Source organism: Eurosta solidaginis, chromosome 4 (genome assembly GCF_040869045.1).
Source record: "Eurosta solidaginis isolate ZX-2024a chromosome 4, ASM4086904v1, whole genome shotgun sequence".
NCBI classification, from domain to species: Eukaryota; Metazoa; Arthropoda; class Insecta; order Diptera; family Tephritidae; genus Eurosta; species Eurosta solidaginis.
The window spans coordinates 39,066,601-39,084,457 of NC_090322.1; the positions used below are offsets into that span (position 1 = coordinate 39,066,601).

A 17,857-nucleotide genomic window follows, 5' to 3' on the forward strand; every position below is an offset into this window, starting at 1 on the left:
TTTGTTGATCAACCTTTGACGAATCACTCAACAAACATTTAAACGAATTTAGCGACTAATTTGTGATCGTAACAAATCGCAAAAACTAAACGAGCCGAGCAATTGAGAAATATGCTCATATTCACATAAACACTGATGAGTACATAGTAACATTGTATTGAATTACTAGATGTAACAGGTAATAAGATGTAAAGTAACGGTATAAGCTAAAGCAGTTATACGACGCGTGCGAACGCGTAAGCATCGTGCATCGGCTGTGGCAAATAAAGTTATCGTGTTGATCGTGTGCAAAGAACTTGTTTGTTAATTATTCTGGAAATCGAAAAGTCTTAAAAAACAAATTTAGCAAAATGTTAACCAAAATGAATGTGGATGAGGTGCGCGTTAGTCTTCAACGCTTCGGCTGGCCCGATTATGTTGTATTCGTTTTAATGTTGACCAGCTGTGCTGTGATTGGTATTTATTTTGCTTTACAAATGCGTCGTGAAGCCAGAGCGCGTAAATCCGTAACTACCGAAGATGCTGAGGATGCGTACTTAGTGGGTGGCAGGAATATGAAAATTTTTCCAATTGCGATGTCGCTAATTGCGAGGTGAGTGAGATGTGGAAACTTATAGTCTGCTGAGAGATAAAAAGGAAACTGCAAATTCAATTTGGAAACAAGATTCTATCCAAACCCCATTCGGGACAGCACCCGTATGACAAAGTTTTCAAACAATCTACCGGCCTTATAATCAAGTAGCTTTATGTGTGATAAAAAGTTTAGGTAACAAATCTATCCCAAGATAAGGTTGAGAAGGTACAAGAGCTAGCATACCTGGGGATATCATGTTGGGCTTTACCCAAAGCATCTGCAAGCCAGTCATGCCTACCCACATTTCGACTCTTTTAGTGTCTTTCAGGCGGAAGCGTAAACCTTATAAAGAGGACATTACTGCCATGGAAATCTTTGTTTAACAGTCAGGTTGCCTGAAAGGCAATGCAATCAAATTTGATGAAATGGGATATCGTGCGGAGGTGTAAAGCCGCGCTAGCGTCCAGAGGGCATTCTAAGGTCTCCCTCTATTAGGTCCCAGAGCAGAGAAGTTGATTCATCACTTTCCCTGCGGATGCAACGGACTGCAAAATAGATAACGCAGATTTCTGAGCGCACCGCTTTTAGACGGTCTGGTCGAGGTAAAGAGGGTGTATCATTCGCTAATGCTTAGGTTCAAAATAAAAGGCAAGCGGTTTGTTGATGATTAGTTAGCATGTATTTGGTAAGGCGAATGTGCCGCCACCCGGAAATCGCAAATTTTTCACATGCTCGACCCCACCCCCTCCCCTATCCTTACCACCACCAACTTAACCATACCTAACCTTGCACATGAGAACTAATTAGTTCCATTAGTTAAAAAAAAAATACATATAAACAAATAATAAAAAAAATAGGATTAAAAAATTATATATTTGAAAAAATAAACAAACAAAAAATAAAAAAAAATATGTAGAACACCTAAACCAAACTAAAAACAAAATTACAAAAAGAATATATTTGAAAAAAGTTAGACATGACAACAAATGTTTAAAAATTTAAAAAATTAAATAAAAATTTAAAAATTTGTTTAGATGCTTTAAACAAAAACTCACAAACTATATTAAATTGAAAAATGCAAAATTGAAAATAAAAAAGATTAAAACAGTAAATAAAATAAAAACAATGTAAATAAAAACAAGTAAGGAAGGATAATTTCGGGTGTAACCGAACATTATATACTCAGCTGAGAGCTTTGGAGACAAAATAAGGGAAAATCTCCATGTAAGAAAATGAACCTAGGGTAACCTTGGAATGTGTTTGTATGACATGGGTATCAAATGGAAGGTATTAAAAAGTATTTTAAAAGGGAGTAGTACATTGTTCTATAGGTGGAACTCTTTTCGAGATATCGCCATAAAGGTGGACCAGGGGTGACTTTAGAATTTTTTTACGATATGGGTATCAAATGAAAGGTGTTAATGAGTATTTTAAAATGGAGTGAGCCTTAGTTCTATATGTGGACGCCTTTTCGAGATATCTATTTTACAAAGTTTTTTCTAAAATTATATTTTGCGTCAATAAACCAATCCAATTACAATTTTGTATAAAATTATGGCATTTTTTTTTCATTTTTCGTAATTTTCGATATCAAAAAAGTGGGCGTGGTCATATTCGTATTTCGGCAATTTTTTATACCAAGATAAAGTGAGTACAGATAAGTACGTGAACTAATTTTAGTAAAAATATATCGATTTTTGCTCAAGTTATCGTGTTAATGGCCGAGCGGAAGTACAGATGGTCAAATATGTATAAAAACTGGGCGTGGCTTCAACCGATTTCGCCCATTTTCACAGATAATAGTTATCGTCATAGAGTCTATGCCCCTACCAAATTTCACAAGGATTGGTAATTTTTTGTTCGACTTCTGGCATTAAAAGTATTCTAGACACATTAAATGAAAAAGAGCGGAGCCACGCCCATTTTGAAATTTTCTTTTATTTTTGTATTTTATTGCACCATATCATTACTAAAGTTGAATGCAAACTGTAAAGATATTAAATTTTTTGTTAAAATTTGACTTTTAAAAAATAATTTTTTTAAAAAGTGGGGGTGTTCTTCATCCAATTTTGCTAATATTTATTTAGCACATATATAGTAATAGTAGTAATGTTCCTGTCAAATTTCATAATGATATATTCAACGACTGCCAAATTACAGCTGGCAAAACTTTTAAATTACCTTATTTTAAAATTGGGCGGTGCCACGCCCATTGTCCAAAATCTTACTAATTTTCTATTCTGCGTCATAAGGTCAACCCACCTACCAAGTTTTATCGCTTTACCCATCTTTGGTAATGAATTATCTCATTTTTCGGTTTTTCGAAATTTTCGATATCGCAAAAATGGGCGTGGTTAGAGCCCGATGTCACTCATTTTAAATATTAATCTGAGATGAGTGCCCAGAAAACTACATACCAAATTTCATCAAGATACCTCGAACAGACGGACGGACGGACGGACATGGCTCAATCAATTTTTTTCGATCTTGATGATTTTGATATATGGAAGTCTATATCTATTTCGATTACTTTATACCTATCAAACCAACCGTTATCCAATCAAAGTTAATATACTCTGTGTGCAAAGCACGCTGAGTATAAAAAGTAGAAAAATTGAAGAATAAAAAATATACTGCAAAAATTTATTAAGTATACAAAATGTTAAATTAAAAGCCAAATAACAAAATGAAAATTTTTAAAAATGATTAATAAATATTTGAATCAGAAAGTTACCACCTGTTATAAATTAAAAAAAAAAAAATAAAAAACTTAAAATAAAAATGTAAAAAAAATAAAATTAAAAATTAAGAATAAATAAAATTAAATTAAAAAATGAGCGCCTAGACTGATACACGACAATTCAGTTTCTGCAACCCACTTTCTCGAGATGGTGGGGCTAGTACCGGCTAAGAACCAACAACATCTATACAAATCCCAAAACAACAACGAACTTTGAGGATAATCTTAAAGGCCTTATCCTCTCTGTGAGAGAATGATCCACCAAAACCTTGGGCCATTAGGTCATATGGTTGAACAGAGCTTTCTCCCTGTGTATACACACAAAATTAACTGCCCCTATTTATTAATATATTAAATAACGGTTCACTTAATATTAATATGCCGCAAGGTCTAGAAGTGTCAGTCGACACCAAAATGACGTTGTTTGACAAGAATATAATTTGCTAAATATATCTCTGCGATATCACCCTTCTTGGAACGATCACCTCATATTCTCACGCGTGCAATGTTATTGCAATACGGGTGTGAGGAGAGCAAATATTTTTGCAAAGAGCTACCAATGAAATGTGCCTGAGTATGTGTATGTATTTGGCACAAACCATGACCCGTATAGACAAAGGGGCCGATGATGGTCTGTAGCTATTGCTCGACCAGACGAGGGACTGAGGAAGTGGCACTACTTAATTGAAATCTGTATTGCTCTGGTGCAAATATCGAATGTCGTGCGAGCGAGAAGTATTCATGGACAAAGGGACTTGTAAGAGCTCTATTACTTCTGATTATTAGATGGGAGATATTATTTGAAAACCCTTAAAAATTCACGGCTTGTACCTACTTGAACAGATCTAAGGCGCTCAATATATGATGAAGTCAACAATACACACGACAAACCAATTTGTTAGTCTAACGAGCGAAGGCCAGTTGATTTACGACTCACAAAATTACACTTCTTGCCACTGTATACGCGTTCGTTCGTTATAATAAAAAAAATTTCTTGAGCCTTATGATCTTGATTCCGAACTTAAGCTATCTTTGTAGATCTAAATGTAAGATTTGTTTTAAATTGAACCGATATTAACTTACCTGAGAGAAAAGAAATGGAGAATACATATAACTAATGCAATCTTGGAAAAGTTAATGTATAATAATGGCGTTTGTGTGAGGCCACGGAATCAGTGGACAGGGTCAAAACGAATGGTTGGTTATTATCACATCTGCTGTGGACGCTGGTCATCAACCAACTGCTCAAGCGATTCCCAAGGCCTTCGGGGAGTGTCCTTATCGCTGCAACAACAACCCGCCAAACTTACGCCTAACGCAAATATCGGGCTGACCACGAAGCGGAGAAGCGGGATATGGTATTGTCTATTTAGACGTACAAGGTCAAAAATTGGGCCAGGCCTTAGCTAGGAGGAGTGACCCTGCAGGAAAAATCTTACACATAATATTTAGGAATCCATTTAGAGAGTAAGTTGTCGTGGCAGCTCAACTTGGGCGAAAGAGTGAAGAAGGCATCGACGGTATTTTATGCATATTTATATATATTTAATGCTCTCTCTCATTGGCTACTCGCAGCTATTTTAAAGCCTATCTCATACTAAGAAGTCCCTGTTTGGGACCTACCTCAAAATCTTAGAGGGGTATGCACGCTATGACCGCTTAGCTTTACGAGCCAATTCTACACATTCCACCTATAGACCTGGTGTCAACCAGGCTCAGTGCATCGGGCAGCTTGAGCGCAGACCAAACGGCCAAATATTAAAGCGTCATTAATTACAGGATGAACAGACTACCTGATTTCGTATCTGCGCTCCGAAGGAGCTCTTAGAGCCGTAATAGAGGAGGATGGTTGGCGCAAAGGTGACCAAATAGCAGACGAGGCGATAGATGTGTACAGCGATTTGGCCTAAGTAATTGGAAGGTGGAGGATCTGCGGTATACAGTACTAACTAGGAAATAAACAGATGCTACTAGCTGCCAAATCACTGCAGTGTTTTACAGACGGAAGTAGTAGCCGTAATCAAAGCAGTAAAAACACTGGAAGAAAATAGCTTAAACTGCAACCGCGTCAACTTTTATATTGAAAGCCAAGCAGCAATTAGGGCAAGTAGCTCGCATTGCATAACATGTTAGAGTGTAAGCAATCGCTGGAAATATTGGGTCCCAGGGCATATGGGAATAGAAAGTAATGAAAAAGCGGATGAGCAGGATAAAAAGGCATCCTTTGAAGCTTTTATATTTGATCTGTAGACGTCCCATTTAGAATTTGCAAGATTAAGAGAAGACGAAAAGTGCACAAAATCGACCAAGCTGGAAAGGCGTGGGGCTTTAAAGTGTTGAATATAATGTGTAGGTCGTACAACATTAGATTAGCAAAGTTACTCTTATAAAAGGTCCTAAAAAGCTTATAATATTTGCCAAGGAGGACGGAGCTATTTCATAACATAGGACCTGGTTTCTGATAGGGTTTTCCAGTCTGGTTTTTGAGCTTACTTCTGATAACACTCATTCAGTCTATATGAGGTCCCCGCGTGCCAACCAGTTCAAGCCAACCCATATATTGATTAAATTAAATAAAAAACGTTTGTGTTTGTAAGAATCAGGTTTGCGAGCACGATATATAGAGCAGGATCCACGCATCTTCCAGCTTGGCCTTCTTCATATGAATTACTACATCCGTCCCTGCAAACAGCGATCATCATGATTGTAGAAAATCAAGCTGAGTTCTTCGTACAGTAAAACATCACAACGAATTATAATCGCAATCAAAGCACTGTGGCCCAGTTGCACTAAATCGAGCGCATATCATCGCATCAAATGAGCGCAAATTTTCAGCAAAAATAACAGAAAAAAGCTGTGATGTTTTTGTTTCTTACAATAAGGAAGTTTACATAAAGCAACGTAAATATAACGAACCGGGGTTTATAGTCCCCACTGCCAGTGGACCTCGTTTGACAATTGACATACGTGTCTTTTATAAAATCATATGCAAAGCTTCTAAAAAATCGCTCATATTCAGCTGATAATTGAGTGATGAACTATGTGTGTTGATGGTTATGATTTAACTCGCTACTGGCTGTTAGGTTGACTGGCTTGGCGTTGAATGAAGCTCTGTATTGGATTCCAAGTATCAGACGGGTGTCTAAGTGTGCGTTGAAGTGAAACGAGCGAAAAAAACTTAATAAATTGACATTAAATGATAAATTTGCTAATTGAAAATTTGCTAAAAATAAACCGAGTCAATTACTTAAGTACTCATGTATGTAAAGGAGAGATGCAAGAGAGTAAAAGCCCAGCCGATAAAATAGTGAAAGTATTCTTGATGAACATAAGTAAACTAGCCGGACCCGTGCGTATCTTCCGCATCAAATATAAAAGTATCACATCAAATATCAACAGAAATCAGCTGTTCTATTAATCAGTCATCTATCAATAAAAACTTTCATGCGCTTGCGCTGCCATCTGGCGAATGTTAGCAACTGCCGGTAATGAAGTGTTAGTTCTAATCAAATATTCAAAATAGTGCCATAGTACAAATAGATTTCTTTTTGTAGTCACAATCGTTTGTTTTTAACAAATAATTTTAATAAAATATGGCTAAATAAAGGCACTACGACCAATAATGTCCAAAGCTCGCTAATACCACGAATCTCGATATTTACAACCAAAACTTTATTTATAGATTTCTATTCCAAATAAGACCGAAAAACAGCAATTAGAAATAATATATAAGATACATTGAGTGAATGTTAACGGCGTAGGGACCATGAAGAGATCAATTACTCCACATAATTCCGCTCTTTGACGAAACCAGGATATTCTCTAAACATGATCAACTAACGTTCTTAACTTGATCTGATACGCTCATGAAGTCCCTTGGAGTTTTTCATGACTTCGATGATACCTAGTACTTCATCCTGCTTACATACTTTGGGCTCAGTCTACAATATCACGAGCTCCTGATTCTCATATGTCAGTCCAATGCCACCTTGGTGTATATTTAAGAAATCTGATCGGTCGTTATTGCACTGGCAGGTTTGATGCACTATGAGGGTAACTTATAGATTTATCAATGTGAGCCAATATAACGTAGCCTCCCAACTCTCAAGTACCAAAATTCCCACCGATACAGCACTAATTTCGAGCTACTCAACAGCTCTCACTCTTAGAACGAACCTGTTCCCAACCATCCCAATATTCTATACCTACATACTTGGAAACCAGAAGGCGGCATAGCAAACGATAGGGTTTCTATAAATTTTGGTGAAGAAATGTTATACGCTGCAGAAAAGGCAATCGAATAGCACGGGATAAGTGTTCTGTATAACGTTTGTAAATATTATCCTATACTTATAAGACTTGGATTGAGCCGATGTGTAACATTTGTCATACATTCCAAGTGCGTCGGCGGGTGGAGCCGTCTGTTACAGTCCATGTGAGTGAGGAAAACTTCTTACCAGGGTATGGTCAGTGCGATTCTCTTGCATGCAGCTCACTACTTACGTTCGCTTGTGGCCAAGTATCCTCTAACTTATGTTTGGTGGAGAGTTCATGTGAGAAGGCAACAACCTGGTTAGGCTACTCTGACATAATCGGTTTAAGTGCTAGCTGGCAGCATGTGATCACCATAGGCTGTGGCTACAGCGGTTCTATACAAACGTGTATCGAAATACCTCATATCCGCGGAGAGGGTTGTGCGTTCGGCATGGGATGCGCTATTTAAAACATAATCCAAATCCAAACAAAATTTCAACAAAGCCTATTAGAGGACGGCACATACAATAACATCCCATTGCTGTGACAACAAACAAATGAATATCCCAAAGAGCAGCAAGTGGGCAAATTGCAGGGAACAGGGAAGCTAAGGAATCTCCGTCTTCACGGACGGTTCTAAACTGAGCAACAGAGTTGGCAGTGTAATATTCCCACGGAAGCTTAATGTAAAGAACTTACGCGTAACAGACCACTGCAATGTTTTTCAAGCTGAGCTTATATACATATAGGAGAAGCTGCTCTCTATTGAATTAACCTGTCGGTGACTAACTCTATTAACATTTTTTGGCAGCCAAGCTACCATAGCACACCTGCATTGTAGTGATACATCGTCACTAGTGGCGTTAAATTACAAGGAAGCTCTAAACAAGCTAGCCGATAAGTGCAACCTGAGGATACTATTGGTCCCAGTTATATATCGGCAAAGTGTGCTGCTGATGAGCTAGCAAGTGAAGGCAAAAGATTGCAAACAATTAACTACGCTGGCTAGGCGAATCCTCCTTAAAATTCATGCAAGCCTGGCTGCGATCTCAGAACAAGCTAACGCAATATGGGCCATGGATCCAAATTGTAGGTTGTCCAGGCAAATGTGGCCCAAATTGGACAAAAAGATATCGCCATCGGTCATACATCTGAAGCTCCGCTCTATAAGCCCATTAGTGGGTATTCTAACAGGTCACTGTCTTATGGGCGCTCAGGGTGCTTATATGGACCGCAATTGACTTCTGCCGCTGCTGTAGGTAGGAGGAATGGATAGGAAGCGTAAAGCATTATTATAGCAGCGGAACCCTGTCTAAGACCAGGTAGAGAGTCGTAGGTAAGCAAGTCGAACATAGATCCTATTGATTTAGGGGAATGATAAGCTGTTATCTTGTTTGGTTGATTTTCCGACAGGGTGGATAAATGATGTATATTGGAACGATTTTCCGCCATCCCTTGTCAAATTTGGTTTTGAGACAAACCGGTTTCGGCGTTGTGCCATCGTCAGTGTCGATTTTCGTTCTGATCTGTTGTTGTCGTTTGTCCTGTATTTATAGTTCGTAGGTATATGAGCAGGTATTGTCAAATTGATGCTTGTGTATATTTAGTTATGTGTATGTGCTGTGTGTTCATTCAGAACCGAGGGTGGTTTACTAAGCAGCCACGGCGTATACAAGCTTACCTGCGGATGCCAGCATAGTTACATAGGATAAACAGGACGGCAAATAAGAACGAGGTTCAGAGAACATATTAGATATTACACCAAAAAAATACGGAATCCAAACATTATACCCGAGTCTAACTTCGCGAATCACATGGTCGAGAATGAATGCTCCCCAGCAAACATCAATAAAACAGTTAGGGTTCTTCACATACAGGAAAAAGGCCGACGTCTCAACGTACTCGAAAACATGGAAATCTACAAACAGAAAACATTCGACGGTAGAATAATAAACGAACAGATAAACACAATTTCTGACACAATATTCGAGCCTTTAAAACTTGTTTACAGGAAACAACTTAATCACACAGGTACAACAGACAAACACACAACAACAAATAAACACAAAACAATTAACACACCAAACCAAGACTAAAATCACAGATTTCTACCTACCCCAGTCAGCCACACAAATCGATTAGTAAACCACCCTCGGTTCTGAATGAACACACAGCACATACACATAACTAAATATACACAAGCATCAATTTGACAATACCTGCTCATATACCTACGAACTATAAATACAGGACAAACGACAACAACAGATCAGAACGAAAATCGACACTGACGATGGCACAACGCCGAAACCGGTTTGTCTCAAAACCAAATTTGACAAGGGATGACGGAAAATCGTTCCAATATACATCAGATAAGCTGTTACTTTTTCCACATGATGACAACAATCCATAAATGGAAAGGCACCGCTGTAGTGAAATAGGTGGGGGATGAAAAATCAGCAATCAGCCAAAACAGCTGGGAGAAATGTTAAGGGGTATCACAAACAATTATCATTAGCCACGAACACGTGCTCCATGTCGTGATATTCAAGATATAGGGTGGATCATTCCACACAGAGTTCTCTGAGTTTAGTTACGTAAGATCAGCTGTAGCAATATGAAAGCATTAGTTGGGTCATAGGGAACGTACTTCTTGAGACCAGGCACATCGCTACTGTCGAAAGATTTTGAATTTTTTTTTCAGGTTAGGACTTGAAATCATTGAAGTGTTGTCTTGTTTATTTTGGGCTGCATATCCAGTGTCTTCGAAAAATATACTCTATAACGAAAAGAAGTAAGCGCATCCCTAATGTGGAACCTCTTAAATATTTTTCCATCCGACACGTGCTTCTCTGAAGAAGATCTGAACTTTATCTTAAAGGCGAACCCCCTTACTAGGAGGAGTTCCTTATCCAGTTTGTTCTCCGTTGTTTCTAATAACCGAGCTACACTGAATAGTATCCCCAAATTCATCACTTTCGAAAAAGATTTGATTCTATAAACCTTTTAAGAATTATAGATGGTCATATAAAAGGGGAATTGGATGGAATTCGGCATTGTACGATCTTCAGCGCCATTTTCGTTCTAAGTACTTTAGAAAACTATTTTAACCTTTCAAATTTGTTCATCCCTTCAGTTTCATATCCGGCATAACACTATTGGGCACACCCACAGAGGTATATCTCTTTGGCACACAATATCTTTATATCATGGGATCACTGATTATAATGGGCTTTGTGTTGTACTACTTTTTCTTGCCGGTATTTCATGATCTCAAACTTATATCCACATATCAGGTAAGTTGGGCTATTTTTACTTGAAAAGATTATCTCTTAAATTACGCTCTTCTCTTCTCCAGTACTTGGAGTCGCGTTACGACAGACGCATGCATCTTTTCGGCTCGGTGCTCTTCATGTTCGGTTCGGTGAGTTTTTGAAGAACGGAGAGTCTTGTTTTATGCGTGGAATGTTCTCACTTAGCACAGTTTTCTCTCTCTCTCTCCGTACGTAGTTATTGTGGCTTCCCATTGTTATTTATGTGCCCGCTCTAGCCTTCAATCAGGCCACTGGTATTAATATACATCTTGTAACGCCGATTGTGTGTTTGGTGTGCATTTTCTATACTTGTGTGGTGAGTAAGATTTTGAGCTTTTGAAAGCACGCGCTCGCAATTCGAATCTCTCTAATATCATTATGGCACTCTTTAGGGTGGCCTTAAAGCTGTCGTTTGGACTGATGTCGTGCAGACGCTCATTATGTTCGGCGCTATGCTGCTCATCATAGTCAAAGGTACAATTGATGTGGGTGGCTTTGGTGCAGTTTATCAGAAAGCTAAAGAGAGTGGACGCATCGAATCGCCAAAGTAAGTTACTGCTACTAAAATATTAACTAATTTCGCGTATATAACTAACTGCGCTGGTCGCCCAAAGCTTCACCCTTGATATCACCGAACGCTATACAGTATACTCACTTTTCATTGGCGGCGTTGCTCATTGGTTAAAGTCGAATGCGATTAGTCAGAATATGATACAACGTTATCTCTCCTTACCAAATATGAAGTCGGCACGTAATGCGGTGTGTATCTTCATTGTGGGAGTGTTGACTTTTATATGTCTTTGTGGCTATAGTGGCCTTTTAATCTATGCTACTTATCATGACTGCGATCCGCTGCAAACAAAGGTAAATAAATGGATATTTTTTAAGTTTATTTAATATCTCTCTCTCTCTCTTTCCAGCTTGCCAAACGTAACGATCAGCTGCTACCTTTGCTCGTCATGGAAATACTAGGCGACTATCCTGGCTTGCCCGGTCTCTTTGTTGCAGGCGTTTTTAGCGCAGCGTTGTCTTCACTCTCCACTGGTTTGAATTCTATGTCAGCCGTTATGCTAGAAGACTTTTTCAAATCTTTCGCCAAGAAACCACTCACTGAGCGTCAAACTGCTTTGATTATGCGTTTTGTTGTTATAATATTTGGCGCCATCTGTGTGAGTTTGGTCTTTGTTGTTGAAAAATTAGGTACAGTACTGCAGTTGACGATAACTTTGTCATCTGTAGCGAATGGACCGTTATTGGGTATATTTACCGCAGGCGTTATGATACCATGGATAGAATCCAGAGTATGGACTACAGTATGAACTATATCTGCTATATCAACTGATTTTTTTTTATTCATAGGGTGCATTGATTGGTGGTTTAAGCAGCCTTCTTTTCATGGCTTGGATGTGCATACGTGCTCAAGCTGATTTGGCTAGTGGCGCCGTGAGCTATTTAAGAAAACCACACACAATTACTGGTTGCAATTACACGTTCGTCGATTTCGCTTCGATGAGTATGGTGGCGGAAAATATAACGGAGCATACCTCATCAACAAATATAAGGTAAGCGATCAAGAAACGAGGTAGGCCCAAATGTAAATAAGGGACTAAGTCGTTATTAAGATTTAGGAGAAAATAGAATATAAAATATTTTGTTAGATGTCATACTTAGCGACGATAGTTGAGCTGCACACTTTCTATTAACTCGAAAGCTCAGTCAGGTATACCAAGGCTGGTCGGTGAGACCCTCATATGGACTGAAAGAATAGTGTCAGGGAGTCCCAAGGCCGCCTAATGGCTTCAATGGGTCTGAGCTCTGGATAAGGCAGACGACGGAACTTTCGCATTCATCTTGGAAGGGCACGGCATCTGAGCTTAAAGCGAGTAGATTCTCCTAACCTGGTACTTAGTATCCCAAACGACGGGGTCATCGCAGATTTCTGTGAAATGTAGTCCCGAGATAGAGATATACACCTCTAATTAAGGGTTCGATAAAATCAGATATGTATTTTGCACCTCCTCTTGAAAAAAAAACTAGTATAGTTTATTGGTGCTTGACAGCTGGTCCTCAGGCTTTACACCACCTGACCTCTATATCGACACTCCGCTGAATAATCTCACACAGGGTACTATGCAAGTAGTTCTGGATCCAAAGATTCAGAGCCATTGAAATTTGTTTTCATCTAGAATCTCGGCCATATGCAAAGGAAAATATCCGTGGGCCGTAATGTATCCTCAATAGCCGTAGTTATCTTAAAGAAGACTTGGGTACTCATATCCGAAACCGACGCTGAGAATATTCCCAAGCTTATCATTTCAAAAGATATATTTTTTCTAAACTAAAAGAACGTATCAACGTTTGAGGACTTCAAAGTCTCTTTCCCGCTCCGAAGAAATAGTTCTCCTGTAGTTCTCCAAAAGTAGCTGGCTTATGTGGAATATGTCATATAAAGCCTACTCGCTTTCAAGAGGAACCCATAGTCAATCCAATAGTCAAACCCCGTCAGTATTTCGGATGGTTTAACGGCAGATGTCAAGATTTATTCGTCATATATCTTGGCAGTTGTCACACCGGACTATCTCTATGGTTGGGTGTTCTAAGTTTATTATGAACTCCTTTTATGCTGTCTCAGGGACAATCTGTGTTTATATCCCTACAAGTAAAAATAATAATCTACTATGGTGGAATACTGGAGGATGCAGCCGTGGTTAGAAGTACAAGAAAGTGTGGAAAGCTTCTGAACGAAATTTATCAGTGAATATCCAGGACGACTGTTTGCTTGCCGTTCAAGCAGCTCACTATTTTCGGTCTCTTAAAACCAAGTATCTTTTGGTTAGTCTCTGAACATCTGCATGGTGGTGAGCTTACGAGTGAGGGCGAGGTTGGGAAGGCCACTTCGATATAATCGGTTTTAAGGGCTGCAGGAATACACCATCGGCAGCGAGCAAGAAGATGAACCGAGGCAAAGATAGTATTCATACCCAAAAGAGGGCCTTCTTTACAAACCATGCCCAGTAACTTCAGGCCTATAAGCCCACGAAATGCTGTTGGATGTGCACATCAAGAATAATGTAATGTATAACATGCACATAGGAAACCTTTCCAGTTCTCAACGCGCGTACTCAAGAAGAAAATCCGCCTAGTCAGCTCTGAACGCTAACACCACAAAAAAGAGAAAGCGATTGGGTTCAAAGACTTTACTTTGGATATCTTTCTTGACATATAGGAAGCATTAGCAACGTAAAATCCTACATGATATGGTACGCCTCCGGGGAGCACTACACAAGGGTATATGCTATCCCCTATACTGTGAAACCTTACGTTAAACAGGTCGTTGTTGAAGTATGTTATCGCTTACGTTGATGACATAGCTCTATCAGAAACCTGAAAATGACCCTCAAACTCTAGTCGAGCTGCTGCTTGTCTTTGTCGATGGCTGGTCACTTGCTAGCGCCTTTAAATTAAACTTGATAAGCCTTGAACTCTCACGAGATTTAAAATGTCTCGGAGTTAGATTACACAGCAAATTGAACCGGCGCCTGTACACCGCGGTGAAATGCCTCGGAGTTATTTTAGACGATCATTACACCCATCTTATTCTATAGCATTACGGGTTGAAAACCGGCACTCGAAAGGAACAGCACCGTCTGCAGGATGACTAGAGGGCAGTTGTCAGTCGGAATGCTTATATCCCTAAAACTATCCTGCAAACCCACAAAGGCTCTAGAGGTTATGCTCAACCTTCTCCCAATTGGCGAGTTGAAATGTGTTTAGACTGGATGCAGTCCTGCCCTGGAGTGACATTAGCTTTGGCCATAACACCTGGAAAAATGCCTCTGGACAACAATTTTTTTATAAGGACATGGATGGTTAGGTAATGGGATGATATCTCCATTCCATATTCAAAATCCACAGCAGCCTTGAAAGACAGCAATTTTAGAAAGACAAATTTGTTCAACTTACAACATATTTAAAGATGAAGATCCAGTGGTATTACAATGGCCCAACGGCCTAAGTGTGCCTGACGGTATTGCTGGGGGGCAAACGGTGTAACTCAACCCAACTTAACAGCAGCAGGCCTACATATATAAGCTTGCCTCTATGCTTCGAGCAGTCTACAGCCATTCAATTCTAACCTCCGAAATAGCAGCAGCTTGCGAACTGATCACAGTGTTTCACAATGTGTTTACAGTAATGTTCTTTTTCTTTTTTTCTTAGTGATGACACATTCCATATCTACAACATCTCCTATCTCTTCTATACAATGTTCGGCTCAATGATAACATTAGTAATTGCTTCAATCACAAGCTTCGCATTGGGCACAAATAAGCTAGAAAATATGGACACAAAATTATTGTCACCCTGTGTGCGACGTTGGGTTGATCGCTATGTTGCGAGAAAAGCTTTAGCAGCGAATAATCAACCACAAGCGAAGATCACAAAAGAAATGGAATTAAATAATCTCAAATTAGCGAAGCAGTCGGGGATGCCAACTTAAGAAGGGAAGAGAGTTTTGAAACAAGCGGCAAGCGCATTAATTAAATTGAAAATACAGCTGCAAGTTCATTTCAAGCTTTAAGCATTGTAGAATAGGCTTTTTGAAAAAAATTGCGCCTAAAATTTGACTAAACTAATTTAGCAGTATTTGATCAATATTGTGCGGGGTCTACTTTTAGGCGCTAATTTTTCTGTATGACTCTTTAAGCTAGTATGTTCGTAAAATACTCATTTTAAGTGATTATTTGTAAATTAAAATATGAAATGTGGGAGTATTATTATTATTTAGAGCATAGTATTATATTTGCCAAGTTTTAAGCAATAAAAATGAAAGGGAGCATTAATGATCCTATAAATAATTGTACAAAATTTAATCAAAACAAGTAAGGAAGGTTAAGTTCGGGCGTAACAGAACATTACATACTCAGTTGAGAGCTATGGTGACAACATAAGGGAAAATAACCATGTAGGAAAATGAACCGAGGGAAACCCTGGAATATGTTTGTATGACATGTGTATCAAATGAAAGGCATTAAAGAGTATTTTATGAGGGAGTGGGCCATAGTTCTATAGGTGGACGCCATTTAGGGATATAGCCATAAAGGTGGATCAGGGTTGACTCTAGAATGCGTTTGTACGATATGGGTATCAAATGAAAGGTGTTAATGAGTATTTTAAAAGGGAGTAATCCTTAGTTCCATAGGTGGACGCCGTTTCGAGATATCGCCACAAAGGTGGACCAGGGGTGACTCTAGAATGTGTTTGTACGATATGGGTATCAAATTATAGGTATTAATGAGGGCTTTAAAAGGGAGTGGTGGTTGTTGTATAGGTGGTCGTCTTTTCGAGATATCGCCATAAAGGTGGACCAGGGGTGACTCTAGAATGCGTTTGTACGATATGGGTATCAAATGAAAGGTGTTAATGAGTATTTTAAAAGGGAGTAATCCTTAGTTCCATAGGTGGATGCCGTTTCGAGATATCGCCATAAAGGTGGACCAGGGGTGACCCGAGAATTTATTTGTACAATATGGGTATCAAAAGAAAGGTGTTAATGAGTATTTTAAAAGGGAGTAATCCTTAGTTCCACAGGTGGACGCCGTTTCGAGATATCGCCATAAAGGTGGACCAGGGGTGACCCTAGAATTTGTTTGTACAATATGGGTATCAAAAGAAAGGTGTTAATGAGTATTTTAAAAGGGAGTGGGCCTTAGTTCTATAGGTGTACGCCTTTTCGAGGTATCGCAATAAAGGTGGACCAGGGGTGACTCTAGACTTTGTTTGTACGATATGGGTATCAAATGAAAGGTGTTAATGAGTATTTTTAAAAGGGAGTGGGCCTTCGTTCTATAGGTGGATGCCGTTTCGAAATATCGCCATAAAGGTGGACCAGGGTTGACTCTAGAATGTGTTTGTACGATATGGGTATCAAATTAAAGGTATTAATGAGGGTTTTAAAAGGGAGTGCTGGTTGTTGTATAGGTGGTCGCCTTTTCGAGATATCGCCATAAAGGTGGACCAGGGGTGACTCTAGAATGCGTTTGAACGATATGGGTATAAAATGAAAGGTGTTAATGAGTATTTTAAAGGGGAGTAATCCTTAGTTCCATAGGTGGACGCCGTTTCGAGATATCGCCATAAAGGTGGACCAGGGGTGACCCTAGAATTTGTTTGTACAATATGGGAATCAAATGAAAGGTGTAAATGAGTATTTTAAAAGGGCGTGGGACTTAGTTCTATAGGTGGACGCCTTTTCGAGATATCGCCATAAAGGTGGACCAGGGGTGACTCTAGAATAAGTTTGTACGATATGGATATCAAATTAAATGTATTAATGTGAGTTTTAAAAGGGAGTGGTGGTAGTTGTATATGTGAAGGCATTTTCCAGATATCGACCAAAATGTGGACCAGGGTGACCCAGAACATCATCTGTTGGATACCGCTAATTTATTTATATATGTAGTACCTGCTAAGATTTTAAGGGGTTTTATTTCGCCCTGCAGAACTTTTTCATTTTCTTCTACTTAATATGGTAGGTGTCACAACCATTTTATAAAGTTTTTTCTAAAGTTATATTTCGCGTCAATAAAACAATCCAATTACCTTACCATGTTCCATCCCTTTTTTCGTATTTGGTATAGAATTATGGCATTTTTTTCATTTTTCGTAATTTTCGATATCGAAAAAGTGGGCGTGGTCATAGTCGGATTTCGTTCATTTTTCATACCAAGATAAAGTGAGTTCAAGTAAGCACGTGAACTAAGTTCATTAAAGATATGCCGATTTTTGCTCAAGTTATCGTGTTAACGGCCATGCGGAAGTACAGACGGACGACTGTGTATAAAAACTGGGCGTGGCATCAACGGATTTCGCCCATTTTCACAGAAAACAGTTAACGTCATAAAATCTATGCCCCTACCAAATTTCAAAAGGATTGGTTAATTTTTGTTCGAATTATGGCGTTAAAAGTATCCTAGA

At 38.9% G+C, this 17,857-nt stretch overlaps 1 protein-coding gene across 1 annotated transcript; it reads left to right on the plus strand.

Annotated features, from left to right (window-relative positions):
* Positions 1-211: 211 nt before the first annotated feature.
* On the plus strand, positions 212-15,732 carry LOC137249617 (sodium-coupled monocarboxylate transporter 1-like). The gene is made up of 9 exons (XM_067781280.1): positions 212-592; positions 10,705-10,864; positions 10,927-10,992; positions 11,079-11,198; positions 11,275-11,429; positions 11,497-11,746; positions 11,803-12,183; positions 12,242-12,444; positions 15,101-15,732. Exons 1-9 carry the CDS (start codon positions 351-353, stop codon positions 15,378-15,380), a joined length of 1,857 nt encoding a protein of 618 aa, XP_067637381.1. The 5' UTR covers positions 212-350; the 3' UTR covers positions 15,381-15,732.
* The last annotated feature ends 2,125 nt before the right edge of the window (positions 15,733-17,857 follow it).